The 15337-nt window shown below is 47.9% G+C and overlaps 1 protein-coding gene and 1 long non-coding RNA gene across 2 annotated transcripts; one reads left to right on the top strand and one right to left on the bottom strand.

The window, feature by feature from the left end:
* The first annotated feature begins 414 nt into the window (after window positions 1-414).
* Window positions 415-3990, top strand: RPL14 (ribosomal protein L14). Its single transcript, XM_002713086.5, has 6 exons — window positions 415-509; window positions 888-989; window positions 1342-1436; window positions 3226-3325; window positions 3417-3470; window positions 3651-3990. Exons 1-6 carry the CDS (start codon window positions 507-509, stop codon window positions 3951-3953), a joined length of 657 nt encoding a protein of 218 aa, XP_002713132.2. The 5' UTR covers window positions 415-506; the 3' UTR covers window positions 3954-3990.
* On the bottom strand, window positions 3650-13518 carry LOC138844120 (uncharacterized). Its single transcript, XR_011379587.1, has 2 exons — window positions 13110-13518; window positions 3650-5386 (listed from the first exon to the last, which is right to left on the bottom strand). It is a non-coding gene; the product is annotated as an uncharacterized lncRNA (long non-coding RNA).
* Between the last annotated feature and the right edge of the window lie 1819 nt (window positions 13519-15337).

Genomic DNA, 15337 nt, shown 5'->3' with positions numbered 1-15337 from the left:
ATAGGATAAAAGAAACGTAAATAGCATCCAAGGAACCTAGAAGGATTTCTGGGAATCATTAGTCCTATTTAAACTATGTTTCTGTACGTTAAAATACAAGTTAACAAAGATTTCCTAGAGAAGGTGAGAAACCAAAAACCCTAATATTTGCATAGCCAAAAACACCCCGCAGAGGACTGAGTATTAGAAAGAAGGCTGCAAGATGCAGAGTTTTAACGTAAGGCAAAGTTTCTGTGCGGTCCTGTAACCTAACGACCCAGGAATGCAACTCACCTAGGCCAATCACCAAACCTAGCCAGATTACAAGAGACTCGCCTCAGAGAGAAAGCCGGCTCCGCCATGTTTTCCCAGCGAGCCCCGCGCGCGCGCACGCAGCACGCAAGTACGCAAGCACGCACGACCAATCGGCGCCCACGTCTGCGTGTCGGTCGCCGCACGAGTGGGCGGCCTTCTGCGCTTGCGCAGCGGAGGGCGGGCCTTCTTCCTTCTCGCCGAACGCCGCCGACATGGTGAGTCGCGTCGTTCCTGGCTCCCGCTTCGGCGAGCATGCTGCTCGGCGTCCGCCGCGGCGGGGGAGCCCAAGCGCTTAATGGCGGCTGGAGGGTCGTGGGAAGTGCGCGGTGAGGGTCCTCGAGCAGGCTGTGCGCGGGGTGCGGGCCGTGCCGGGAGCGCTGCTAGCGAGCGCGTGGAGGGCCCGACGGGCCGGGCGCGCCCCGGGCCACGCGAGCCCTGCGCCCTGGCGGGGCTGGGCTGGACGGCTGAGGCTGCGGGCTGCTCGCCGCGGCCGCCCGAGCCGGGCGGAGCTTGGGCAGGCTGGCCTTGTTTTTTTTGTTTTTTTTTTTTTGTTTTTTTTTTTTTAATGCCGTTTTTTTCCCCACTCGTTGTAGGTGTTCAGGCGCTTCGTGGAGGTTGGCCGAGTGGCCTACGTCTCCTTCGGGCCTCATGCCGGGAAGCTGGTCGCCATCGTGGATGTCATTGACCAGAACAGGGTGAGTGGCGGTGGGTGGTCGGCGCTGTCGGTCACGGCGGCCGTTTCGGGGGCCTCCGAGGTGGGAGTCCGGTGGGTAGCGACAGTGTTTAATCATTGAGACGAGTAGGGTGGACTTGATTTTGCCATGATTGAGTTCGAGAACGAATCCCAAGCCGCTTCAACTTTGAGGGGCCGAAGCAGTTACTATGTGTGAGTCGAGTTTAGGACAGATAAGAGCCCAGGAGACACTTGCTTCCTGTTGTCAGTAGAAGAAAGGAACAGATTCAGGGGCTGACCACATGGCAGTGGACCAGCTCTCCATTTAGTTCCTGGTACGTTTTGCATTGAGCTCCTTGATCTTTGTGTTCCAGGCTTTGGTTGATGGACCCTGCACCCGGGTGAGGAGACAGGCCATGCCTTTCAAGTGCATGCAGCTGACTGACTTCATTCTCAAGTTTCCACACAGGTAACTGACCGCCAGGCTTCCCCCCTCCCTGGGTCGAGGGTACTTTGCTTAGCATAATTAAGAAAAGATGTCACTGTATTTCCTTTGAAAACACAGCAGGCAATGCGGTTCAGAAGAGGGATGTACGTTCTAGAAGTACACAGGTGGGGTGGGTGTTTGGTAGTGGTTGAGGTGGCATTTGGGATGCCCGCATCGGAATGCCTGGGTTTGAGTCTTGGCTCCACTTCATTGCCAGCCTCCTACTAATGCCCATCCATCATGGAGGATGACTCCAGTAGTTGGGTCCTTGATACCCATATGTCAAAACTGGACTGAACTGTAGGCTCCTAGCTTTGACCTGGCCCAGCCCTAGCTGTCACTGGCAATTGGGGAGTGAGCTCTACCTTTTAAATACTAGGTCTTTTTTTTTTTTTTTTTTTTAAGATTTATTTATTTATTTGAAAGAGTTAGAGATCTTCCATCCGATGTTTCACTCCCCAATTAGCCACAACGGCTGGAGCTGCGCTGATCAGGAGCTTCTTCCCAGGTCTTCCCACGTGGGTGCAGGGGCCCAAGGACTTGGGTCTTCTGCTTGCCCGGGCCATAGCAGAGAGCTGGATCAGAAGTGGAGCAACCCGGTCTTGAACCAGCACCCATATGGGATGCCAGTGCTCCAGGCCAGGGCATTGACCCCCTGTGCCACAGCGCTGGCCCCAAATGAATAGTTATTTAAAAGACGTAGATGGGTATTGTGTTCTTTGGCAGTGTCCTATGGTTCTTTTTGTACTCTGTTGGTGCTGTATGGTTTTATTTACACCTGACAGTCTCTTCTGTCGTCCTCCTTTGTTTACTAACAAAATCCTCCTATAGGAATTCTGATTGCTCTACAGAACATAGTCACTTGATTACTTTCAGCATTAAAACAGAAATACCAACTATCACCTGTTCACATAATTGAATTTTCAGTGTCTTGACAGGTGGTATTTAACCTAAGAATTTCTAGTGTTAGTTTGCGTACAGGGAATTGAAGCGGTGATGAATGGTGTTTTTTCTACATGGAAATGAAAATACTTCCTGTTGTGCCAGTCCTGTTCCGTGGTCCCCCCCCCCCCCCCATGACTGTTGTGGGCCATGTGCTGTTTGGGAAAGTGTTTCACGGATACACGGATAATTTTGCTCAGATAGTCTGTCTGGATTTTGCTACTCACCCCCTCATTCACAAAAAATATATATTGTAGAAACAAAACTGCTTTGTGCTGAGTCCCTCCCTCAGTGCCTAGCATGTGCGCAGTGGGCTTTTGAGTGCTGGTTTTTGAAGATAAAATGGGAGCCAGTGCTGTGGCATTGCATGTAAGACCACCACCTGCAGTGCTGGCATCCCATTTGGGCTCCAGTTTGAGTCCTGGCTGCTCCACTTCCGATCCAGCTCTCTGCTGTGGCCTGGGAAAGCAGTAGAGGATGACCCAAGTACTTGGGCCCCTGCACCCAGATGGGAGACTTGGAAGAAGTTCCTGGCTTCAGATGGGCCCAGCTCTGGCTGTGTCAATCATCTGGAGAATAAACCAGCAGACAGACTCTCTCTGCCTTTCAAATAAATAAATCTTTTAAAAACTAAGATGGACTAGATTGTAGAGATGGTGCTTAAAGTTATAGGCTCTCCTGGCTTAGTGAACACCGTTCAAACAGGTAAGAAGGTAAGATACAGTGTGCTTGGAGGAATGTGTCTATATTGAACAGATAAAGCTGACCAGCTTTCCCTTTATCATGATTTCAAAGCTGACTTTTAATCTATTGTCTTGGATCTGTGTAGTGCCCGCCAGAAATATGTCCGAAAAGCCTGGGAGAAGGCAGACATCAATACAAAATGGGCAGCCACAAGATGGGCCAAGAAAATTGAAGCCAGAGAAAGGGTAACGATTTACGATAACTTGAATCCTGAACTTTTTTGGGGTGTTTTGGCAGGTAGTATATGAGGGATAATACTTTTTTTTTTCTTTCCAGAAAGCTAAGATGACAGATTTTGACCGTTATAAAGTCATGAAAGCAAAGAAAATGGTAAGTATGTTAAGATATCCGTGTTCTCTGATCTCATGAATTATAGCCAGCGCCCATTCCATGTCCTTATGGAACTCGTGGTAAACTGATCAGTTAATGCCCTTTCTAAAGATGAGGATGCATTGGAGTTTTGTGTGTGTGTGTGTACGATAAATGCTTCCCTACATTGACATTCTGCAGAGGAACAGAATAATCAAGAATGAAGTCAAGAAGCTTCAGAGGGCAGCTCTGCTGAAAGCTTCTCCCAAAAAAGCCCCTGTTGCTAAGGGTGCTGTAGCCGCCCCCGCCGCCGCTGCCAAGGTTCCAGCGAAAAAGGCGACCGCTGCGGGCAAGAAGGCTGCAGCCCAGAAGGCTCCGGCTCAGAAGGCTCCGGCCCAGAAAGCCGCGGGCCAGAAGGCAGCGCAGCCTCCTAAAGCTCAGAAGGGCCAGAAGCCTCCAGCCCAGAAAGCACCTGCGCCAAAGGCATCTGGCAAGAAAGCATGAGAGGCTGTTAAGAAAGTAATAAAGGTTCTTTATGATGCGTCTGGATTTTTTTTTATTTATTTGAAAGAGTGACAGGTCTTCCATCTGCTGGTTCACTACCCAGATGGCTGCAATGGCCGGGGCTGTGCCGATCCGGAGCCAGGAGGTTCTTCCTGGTCTCCCATGTGGGTGCAGGGGCCACCTTCTTCTGCTATCCCAGGACAGAGCAGAGAGCTGGGTCGGAAGAGGAGCAGCCAGGACTAGAACTGGTGTCCACATGGGATGCCAGAGCTTCAGGCCAGGACTTTAAGCCACTGCATCAGAGTGCCAGCCCCATGTCTGGATTTAAAGCCTGGTTTTAGGGCTTGGGTAAGGCAACTTGATAGGATTGTGAACATATAGAAAATTGATTCTATATTCAGTTAGTGCAAAGCCATGATAAGGTTACAACTGGTTATTACATTTTTGGGGTGTCATAATTAGAAAAAGTGATGTTTTTCTCCCACTCCTCTAATCTAAAAAACCTGAGAATTTCAAGTTTCAGATTAAGCCCCACTGGTAGGTGTTGCACATTCTCTGAAGGCTAAAATGCTGCTGTCTCTGTTTTTGGGTAAGGGATCCTCAGTAGGTGACATTTTAAGCCTTTTCACGTTCAAGAGTCTAATAAGGGAAAATGAGGGCAAGTGCACAAATTCTGTCATACAGGTAACTTGCCGTTTATTTTCCTCTACCACATTTTAGTGGAGGAGAGTGGGTGGCTTTAAATTACATTTACTGGTCATGATGAGAGCTATGCCAGGTTTCAAGACAAATATGGGATTCAGTTGTATCAGTAGTCCAAGGTAGCCCAGACACTGAACAGGAGAGATTAGGTAGGAGTCATTGGAGATGGGACACTAGAAGAATTCTGATTAAGGTGGCTCAAAGAGGGTTTTTTAAGGGAAGGAAATGTTAAGGTTTTTCAGAAGTTTTGTTTTTGTAGTGACTACAGCATGTTTGGGAGCTGTTGGGAAAAGATCTAATGAAAGGATAGCCCTTGTAGAAGATGGCTTCTACAGGGCGAGTAGAAGAAAGTAGCGACAAAATCTCCATGTTCACTGTCAGGAAACAGGAGTTGGACCATATGCTGACAAAGGGGATAGGAGAATAACAGGTTTGTGATTTTTTTTTTTTTTAAGATTTATTTATTTGAAAGGTAGATAGAACTCTTTTATTTGCTGGTTCATTCCCTAGATGGCCACAACAGCCAGATCTGGGCCAGGCAGGCCCAAGGAGCTTCTGCAGGACTTCCACATGGGTAGCAGGGGCCCAAGCACTTGAGCCATCCTGTGCTTTTTTTCTCAGCCCATTAGCAGGGTGCTGGGTCAGATGCAGAGCAGTCGGTGGGGTGCCAGCATTGCAGGTGGATGCTTTACTTGCTCTTCCTGCCCACTCTTATTTTGGTTTGTAACTCCCTGTAAAGGTAAGGGGAGAGCCAGTGGCTTCGAGGGCAGTTTGGTTAATCCACAGGATCCTCAGGATGAGAAAGACTCAAGGTAGGAGCAGCATTGAAGTGGCACCTAGGAAATCTCAAGAGAGATTGTGCAGGGACACTAGTCCACTTTGTTTATGAAGAACTGCACACTTGTCTAGTTACCCTCATTAGAGTATAACAGGATAGTTACCAGTGCCACAGTCATATCCAGGTTTAGGTCCAGTCATTGAACCAAGGATCATTGTACTGCACATGCATGGGTCTAACACCTACTTTATATTGTGTCAAGGAGGAAGTGAAATGCTTAGGAAATTGGCAGTTTACGTCAACACCTGGTTGGATTTCCCATTTGTTGCTCAGTAATTTTGTTTCAAATCGTGTTGTGCTTGATTGGCTCAGCAGGCAAGATTACAACATTGGGCAAGTTTTTAGGGAGCCAGCCTCTAGGTAGTTGGCATGTCCTCTAATTCATACTTTCCCTCTCAAATACTAGATGAGATTCCATTTTTCCCTTTATTACCTAAATTAAAAGTAACAACTAGCTGATGTTTTTTTCAGACTTAATCAAAAAAATTTACCATAGTAAAATAGTCGAAGTCAAGGGCCCCTTAATTATCCGCTTCCACTGTCAGTACCCAATGTAAAGGAACATGTTAGGATGTTAGGTACCTCTTGCAGATGTTTCACTGTGCATCTCTGTGGGGAGCAACCCGGACTAGACTGAGTTACTGGAATTAAGACTTATTCTATGCATCTGCTCTCCCACAATATGGCGCTGGGAGAGAAGTAAACAGCTTCCACACAGCTGCCTCCAGTTCAACTAATAAACTGTAGGACTTGCTACTGATTGGAGGAGAGCAGCGTACTCGGCGTGTGGGCAGCCGAGTTAGGATTGGCGGAGGAGGACTATAAAGGAGGAGAGAGACGGCATGCACCAGGAACATCTAGCTGAAGGAACACCTGTGCAGCCCCCGAGAAGAGCCGGCCGACGGTGTGCCGCTCCCCTGCGGAAGTGGGGAATGTGGCCAGGGGGAACTGCCCTTCCACGGAGGTGGAAGGGATAATAGCCAACCCGGGAAGAACCAGCAGCAAACCCGGGGAGGGCCGAGCAGATGAAAGAACAGCGCAGGGGCTTAGTGTCGTTCCTCCACGAAGAGGGGGAGCGACAATCTCCATAAAAGGGGTATTCAGAAAGTTCATGGACAATGCAAACCATGAAAAAGCCATGGGCTACAAAACTGGGGGCACCAACATGTAATTCCATTGTCTGAACTTTTTTTAAAGTGCTCTTGTGTATTCACATAAAAATGTTGACATCGTTTGTTTCTAAACAAATATAGGCTGTATATACTCTGCAGTTTGCTTTTTTTCTGTAAATATATTCTGGAGATTGCTAAGTTCCAGTTCTGCAGAGAAGCAGGACCAATAAGCTAGATAAGGAGATCTATAGGTATCGGGTGCTGTGATGATCGGTGCCAGGGAGTCCCATGGTCTGCCGTCTATAAGCTGAACCAGGAAAGTTGCTGTTGCTATGCAGTCCCAAGTCCAAATGTCTGAGACTCAGAGGGGCCCGTGATGTAAATTCCAATCAGAGTTCCAAGGCCCAAGAACCAGGAGCACCCACGTCCAGGAGCAGGAGAAAGTGGACGTACCAGCTCAGGCCAGTTACCTGGCCTTTAAAGTTTTGTCCTGTGCAGACCCTCAACAGATTGGAAGGGGCCATCTGCACTGATGAGGGTGACCTTCACTCAGTCTACCAATTAAATGCTAATCCCTTACAGAAGTACTCTCAGACACCCAGAAATGTTTTACCAGCCTGGGCAAGTTGACACAATTGTGACAGCCCCTGTTAATGTATCTATTTATATATGAATACATATATCTGCATAGTAATCCACAGTATAAAAGTTCGTGTGATCTGTTGTTCGTTAGGGCTTTTCCTTTGACTTTTTGTCATCGGCTTTTCCATTTAAGCAGTGTTTCAGGGTCTTCCCTTCTTGGGACCCCGCGGCCACTTTGGCAGGAGGTTTCCAAGTTAAATAAATCCTGCTTTTCTCGAAACAATGGTGTAAGTGGTCATCCTTGTTCATACTTCCTTCTCTGCAAATTTAAACTTCCATCAGCAGTGAATGAAGACATTACTGCCTAGCAGTGTTGAACTCCCTATATTATTTCTTAAATATGTATCAGTTGACGTGTTAAAAAGTATCTTACTTCCATTTTCCTGACCCAATACACTAATTAGCTTTATGTTCTCTTTAGATAGCCATTAGGACAAGTCTCTGAGATTCTTTTTTTTTTTTTTTGACAGGCAGAGTGGACAGTGAGAGAGACAGAGAGAAAGGTCTTCCTTTTGCCGTTGGTTCACCCTCCAATGGCCGCCGCGGCCGGCGCACCGCGCTGAACCGATGGCAGGAGCCAGGAGCCAGGTGCTTTTCCTGGTCTCCCATGGGGTGCAGGGCCCAAGCACCTGGGCCATCCTCCACTGCACTCCCTGGCCACAGCAGAGAGCTGACCTGGAAGAGGAGCAACCAGGACAGAATCCGGCGCCCTGACCGGGACTAGAACCTGGTGTGCCGGCGCCGCTAGGCAGAGGATTAGCCTAGTGAGCCGCGGCGCCGGCTGATTCTTTTGTTTTTTAAGATTCGTTTTTGAAAGAGAGGGGGCGAGATGGAGGCCAACATCTTCCATCCACTGGTTTACTTCCCAAATGGCTGCAGCGATCAGGATTGGTCCAGGCCAAAGTCAGAAGCCATGACCTTCATCTGGGTCTCCCATGTGGGTGGCAGGGGCCCAAGTACTTGGGTCAGCCTGCACTGCTTTCCCAGGGACGTTAGCAGGGAACGGGACAGAAAGTGGAGCAGGCAGGACTCAAACCGGCACCCACAGAGGATGCCAGTGTCACAGGCAGAGGCTTAATCTGCTACACTACAATGGTAACCCCTACTTTAAATATTTAAGTTTCTTCTATTTTGTTTTTCAGATAAGATTTAGAAGTAGCATGTCAGTTAAGTCCTATTTAAGAAAAGATTTATTTATTTATTTGAAAGGCAGAGTTACAGAGGCAGAAAGAAAGGTCTTCCATCAGCTGGTTCACTCCCCAGGTGGCCGCAATGGCCACAGCTGGGCTGATCTGAAGCCAAGAGCCAGGAGTTGCTTCTGGGTCTCCTAAGTAGATGGCCAAGACTTGGGCCATCTCTGCTTTCCCCCAGACCATAGCAGAGAGCTGGATCAGAAGTGGAGCAACCGGGGCTTGAACTTGGAGCCCATATGGGATGCCGGCATTGCAGGCGGTGGTCTCAGTTCTATGATTTTGAGGTTGCATTGAATTCATAGATGTGTTAGGGGACCAAATATTCAACATCTTTGCAGAGCTAGTTCTATCTAGGGACATGATGTATCTCCAATTAGCAATTACTTTATAATTTGTATGTGTACGCCCATGTGTGTCTTTCTGTCTGGGCTTATTCCTAGTGGTATTGAAGTAGGATTAGTACCTAGGACCTTTTCTAACTGGACATTGATAAATATAAGAAGGCTATGAATTTTTGTATTAAATGTTTGTGTCACATTGCTGAACTCTGTTATTGTCTTACTAGTGTTTTTTTTAGTTGATTTTCTTAGATTTTTGTATGTGGATGATGATAAAAAACAATTTCTCCACAATACTTGTAAAGTGCTATTACATGTCAATAGGCGAAGTCTAAATAAATTGGTAGATCTTTAGATGTCTTACTGAACAAATTATGCAACTTCTTTTAAGGAGATATTTATTTATTTACTTGAAAGGCAGAGCAACGAAGAAAGGGAGAGATGGAGAGAGGCAGAGAGAGAGTGTTTTTTTGCTAGTTCGCTCCCCAAATTGTTAGAACAGCCAAGTCTGGACCAGGCCAAAGCCAGAAGCCAGGAACTCCATCCGAGTCTCCCAGATGGATGGAAGGGGCTTGTGCTTAGACCATCTTCTGCTACATTCCCAGGCACATTAGCAGGAAGCTGCATCAAAAGCAGTGTAGCTGGGACTTGACCAGCACTCCAGTATGGGATGCTGGCATCTCAAGTGCAGCTTAACCCACTGTGCCACACAACCGGCCCCTCAAATGTATATTTTTGTCCCTTCTTGGAAATAGCCACTTTGGGGCCGGCACTATGGCATAGTGAGCTAAGCCTCTGCCTGCCGCACTGGCATCCCATATGGGCACCAGTTTGTGTCTCTGCTGCTCCTCTTCCGATCCAGCTTTCTGCTGTGGCCTGGAAAAGCAGTAGAAAATGGCCCAAGTGCTTGGGCCCTTGTGCCTGTGTGGGAGACCCAGAAGAAATCCATGGCTCCTGGCTTCAGATTGGGCCAGCTTTGGCTGTTGTGGCCATTTGGGGAGTGAACCAGCAGATAGAAGACCTTTCTGTCTCTCCCTCTCCCTGTCTGTAACCCTACCTCTCAAATAAATAAATAAAATCTTTAAAAAAAAAAAAAAAACAGTTGCTTTGATTTTTGCCCTCTCCCATTAGTCCAAGATCTTATTTCCCACACCTTCACGCACAAGTCCTTCAGGACAATCTTTGAAAAAGGCCTGCCTCATTTAATACTTCTATTTGAAACCAGTTCTAAAACTGTGCTGTGCTGAATAGGAGTGCGATTATCCAGCCTGTGGCTCACAAGAATCCCCTTCTTCTGGTGGACATTTTATAATGACAAAGTCTTTTCGCTTCTTGGCGTTTGGCTAAGATGAAGTGTAATGACAAAGTCTTATGTTAAATTCTGAGTGTGTGTTCTTTAACATAGTTACCAGATGGTCAACAATTAGTGATATTTATTTCTTATATCTTTAACACATTTAGTTTTCTTTTCTTTTGAAAAGCTTATTTTTGCATTTCTTTATTTTGATTTTCTCATCCTATCTAATGAAACTTTGTGCTCTCTGACCAGTTTCTCTCCATTCTCCCACTCTAGCCCCCTGGAAACCACCATTTTATTCCCTGCTGTTATGATTTCAGCTTATTCGAAGATTCCACATCTAAGTGAGATGGTGCAGTATTTGGCTTTGTGAGCCTGGCTTATATCACTTAGCATAATGTCCTCCAGTCCATGCATGTTGCTGCAAATGATGGGATTCTCCCTTTTTTCAAAGAAGAAATATCTCACATTGATTTTCATTCACTCATTGATAAACACTGAGGTTGATTCCCTGTTGTGAATACTGCTTCAGTGAACTTGGGACTACAGATAGCACTTTAAGAGTAATTTTATTTTCTTTGGATACTTACAATTTCTAGATCATATGGTAGTTTTACTTTTTAATTTTCTATGGCATCTCCATACCATTTTTCATGAAGGGTGCCCTCATTTTTAGTGCCATGAACAGTGTACAAAGATTCTATTTTCTCCACAGCCTCATCAACACCTCCTATCTTTTTGATAACAGACATACTAACAGCTTTCAGGGGACATTTCACTGTGGTTTTAATGTACATTTCCTGGATAATTAGTGGTGTTGAGCTTATTTTCATATACCTGTTGGCCATTTGTATTTATAAATATATAATATAAAATATATAAACATTATATAAAATATTTAAATAAATATTTTAAAATAAAACTGTGGGGAGCAACTCGGACTAGACTAAGTTACTGGAATTAAGACTTATTCTATGCATCTGCTCTCCCACAATATGGCGCTGAGAAGGGAGAAACAGCTTCTACACAGCTGCCTCCAGTTCAACCAATAAACAGCAGGACCTGCTCCTGATTGGAGGGGAGCAGCGTACTCGGCGTGTGGGTAGCAGAGTTGGGATTGGTGGAAGAGGACTATAAAGGAGGAGAGAGACAACATGCACCAGGAACATCTAAGGGGAACATCTGAAGGAACACCTGTGCAGCCCCCGAGAGAGCCGGCCGGCGGTGTGCCACTCCCCCGCGGAAGTGGGGAATGTGGCAGGGGGAACCGCCCTTCCACGGAGGTGGAAGGGACGGTAGCCAACCCGGGAAGAACCAGCAGCAAACCCAGGAAGGGCCGAGCAGACAGAGGAACAGCGCAGGGTCCTGTGTCGTTCCTCCACGAAGACGGGGAGCGACAAAAACTATTTGAAAGAGTTACAGAAAGAGAGAGAAAGAGATCTCCCATCCCCTGGTTCACTCCACAGATGGCCGCAATGGCCAGTGTTGGGCCACACTGAATTCAAGAGCCAAGAGCTTCATCTGGGTCTCTCACATGGGTGGCAGGGCCATCATCTGCTGCCTTGGCTTTTTTGGGGGGATCTTTTGTGGGTCCATATGAATTTTAAATTGTTTTCTCTATTCTTGTGAAAAATGCCATTAGAATTTTGATAAGGATTGCATCAAATCTGTAATTTCTTTGGGTCATATGGACAATTTAACAATATTATTCTAATATTTGAACATTGGCTTTTCATTTACATATGTCTTCTTCAATTTCTTTCATTAATGTTTTATAGTTTTCAGCATACAGATCTTTCATCTCCTTGGCTAAACTTAATTTTTTATGCTGTTTTTAGTTGGATTGTTTCATTTTCTTTTTCGGTAATTTATTAGTGTGTAGTAACAGTACTTATTTTGGCATGCTGATTTTGTATTTTCCAATTTTACTGAATTCATTTATCAGCTTTTTTTTTTTTATGGACTCGAGGATTTTCTGTAACAGCATGTCATCTGGGGCAGGCTTGTGGTACAGTGTGTTAAGCCACTGCTTGTGACACTGGCATCCCGTACTGGAGTGCCAGTTCCAGTCCTGGCGGCTCTGCTTCCTATCTAGCTTGCTGCTGTTGCACCTGGGACAGCAGCAGCAGATGGCCCACGTACTTGGGCCCCTGCCACCCACATGGGACACCAGGAAGTTCTGGGCTCCTGACTTCCATTTGGACTAGCCCTGGCTGTTGGGGCCATTTTGGGAGTAAACCAGTAGATAGAAGATCTTTCTCTCTCTCTTTATTTCTCTGTCACTGTGCCTCTCAAATGAATATGTTAAAACAAAGAATGGGGGCCGGTGCTGTTCCATAGCGGGTAAAGCCACCACCTGCAGTGCCAGCATCCCATTTGGACACCAGTTCGAGTCCTGCCTGCTCCACTTCCGATCCAGCTCTCTGCTATGGCCTAGGGAAGCAGAAAATGGCCTTGGGCCCCTGCACCCAAGTGGGAGACCCAGAAGAATCTCCTGGTTCTGGCTTTGGATCCACTCAGCTCTGGCCATTGCAGCCATTTGGGGAGTGAACCAGTGGATGGAAGATTTCTCTCTCTCTGCCTCTCTGTAACTGTGCCTTTCAAGTAAACAAATAAATCTTTAAAAAAATGTATATTCAGTTCTTGCAGGGTATATCAATCCTGTTAATAATTATTCAAATATCTGAAATTACTGAAAAATTTTTGTATTGTATTTTTAGCTAATTTTCTCTCCTTTTTAAAAGCATTGTCATTTTTATTGTTTTTGGTGCACACTTACAAACAGCCTTTGTTTTCATAAACCCAATCTGTCTTCACCCATTAATGCAACCCATTTACAGTGCATTACATTCTGCCTAGATGTGGACTTCTCCCTGTCATCTGACTTTGTATTTTTCCATTTGCCACCCTCTTTTGGTGTATTTCGTTCTCCTTCCCTGTATTGCTGCCTTTTGTTTCTTTAACTGGCTTGGAAGTCATACACCCTCTATTTAGACCATTCCACCGCCCTACAGAATTAAACCAACGCCTGTACCTTCTGTCCGTCCGCCCCGAGCAGCTTAACGCGCAGTTCTGTGGCTCGCAGCTGCCGGCCCGGCGCCTGAACAGCAGGAGGCACCACCGGCCCGTTCCAAGACCAGTGCTGACTTAGGATGCAGAACCAGAAGCTGCCAGCAGTGCCTCCCTCAGCCGAGAAATCGCGTGGCGGATTTAATTCGTCGGGTGCCCAGCCAGATCAGGCCGTTAGGAGGGGCGTGGGGCGCGCACTCGCCGTCCACGACCAGCTTAGCGTCTAGGTGCGGGGCTGAGACGCTAGGCACAAAGAAGCCACCGGCAGCCGGGCCGGGCCAGGGCCGAGCAGTGGCCGGGGCGCAGGTCCGGCTGCCGGAAGCATGAGAAGGGCCGGCCTCCCGGTTTCCTAGAGAGGCCCCGGACTGCTTCCGCGCTGGGCTCCGGTCTCCTTTTCCCGGCTCTGTGTGCGGGAGGTGCGGAGTTCCGGCCTCGTGGATCCCCTGCCGGCAGAACCGCGGTCCACCCCGCTGCCCTGAAGAGCCGGCCTGAGGGCTTGGGCACTCAGGGCTGGGGGCCCGTGAGGCGGGGGTCGTCTGCTTCCAGTGGTGCGGGGTGCAGACCGCAGTCGGGTCTCGGGTCAGCATCGCTCTCAGGGATATTGAGCACGGGCCGGATCCCACTTGCGTTGGGTCCAGGGGTCCCCGTGGTCCCTCTTGGTCTCCAGCTGCTCATGTGATCTCTAGAAGCATTCCGTACAAACGACTGAGTAATAATGCATTCTTTCCTAGTGGGAGCAAGGATTGATTCTTCCTTCCTTTCTTCCCTCCCTCCCTCCCTGGCCATCTCCCCTGTTTTCCCAGGCTCATCCTAAGGGAGTTGGATTGAAAGTGGAGCAGCCGGGACTGGAACTGCCCTCCATGTAGAATGCTGGCACCACAGCACTGGCCCCAAAGATTGTCTTAAAAGCCAAGGGCGCCCTACAGTTCTTGACTCTCGCTGCACAGATGTTTCTCAGAATTTGTGGCTTCTTCAGGAGGTTGCACACAGGGAGCGTTTGCACCTGAATCTGTGGTTGAGTACACAGCCAGAGTGTACTGAGAAAATCTCTTTCCGGGACAGTGGCAGGAGACCGAGAGGATGGTGAGTGTGGGAAAGATTGGTCTCATTGTTTTCTCTCTCCTCTTAGCTCTGTAGGATCTTGCTTCCCCAAACAAGCAGTGCATGAAGCCAGTGGCCATCAGCTTGGAGCCACACAGCGTGGCCCCAGGTGAGCTGAGCTGTCTCCAGCTTCCCTCATTTTTAACAAATAGGGAAGTTCAGTTCAGGCCCAGCGGCCAGTTCCATGCTTGGCCTTGCCTCCATCAACAACATTCGGACAAGGAGAATGCTCACTCTACATCTGGGAACACTAGAAATGTGGTCCATAAATGAACAGCTTGGGCCTTACCAGGGTCCAGTTTGCAAGACAGAATCTCAGGCCTCACCCCAGACCTCCTGGATCAGAATCCACACTTTATACAAGATCTGGGGAATTGAGGGCCCAGTTAAAATCTGAGTGTGGGGAGCAACTCGGACTAGACTAAGTTACTGGAATTAAGACTTATTCTATGCATCTGCTCTCCCACAATATGGCGCTGAGAAGGGAGAAGCAGCTTCTACACAGCTGCCTCCAGTTCAACCAATAAACAGCAGGACCTGCTCCTGATTGGAGGAGAGCAGTGTACTCGGCGTGTGGGTAGCAGAGTTGGGATTGGCGGAAGAGGACTATAAAGGAGGAGAGAGACAACATGCACCAGGAACATCCAAGGGGAACATCTGAAGGAACACCTGTGCAGCCCCCGAGAGAGCTGGCCGGCGGTGTGCCGCTCCCCCGCAGAAGTGGGGAATGTGGCAGGGGGAACCGCCCTTCCACGGAGGTGGAAGGGACGGTAGCCAACCCGGGAAGAACCAGCAGCAAACCCGGGGAGGGCCGAGCAGACGAAAGAACAGCGCAGGGTCCTGTGTCGTTCCTCCACGAAGAGGGGGAGCGACATAATGGTGCCGTGACTCGGATATGAAGCCTAGGCAGGGTTTAGTGTCGTTCCTCCATGAAGAGGGGGAGCGACACTGAGGAGTGCTAGTCTGCATTGCAATATAAAGAGGAAGACCCTCCAGAGAGACTGGACAGGTCCTGCTAGGAGGAGGAGTTTGCCCTGCAGATGACCCAGTTAGAGTACAGTGGAGGCCAAACTGGGAACCTGTGGAAGGTGT

The sequence above is a fragment of the Oryctolagus cuniculus genome, chromosome 10 (genome assembly GCF_964237555.1).
Source record: "Oryctolagus cuniculus chromosome 10, mOryCun1.1, whole genome shotgun sequence".
In the NCBI taxonomy this organism is placed as follows: domain Eukaryota; kingdom Metazoa; phylum Chordata; class Mammalia; order Lagomorpha; family Leporidae; genus Oryctolagus; species Oryctolagus cuniculus.
The sequence above is the reverse complement of the archived record's forward strand: the minus strand, read 5'-3'. Positions and strand labels throughout refer to the sequence as shown.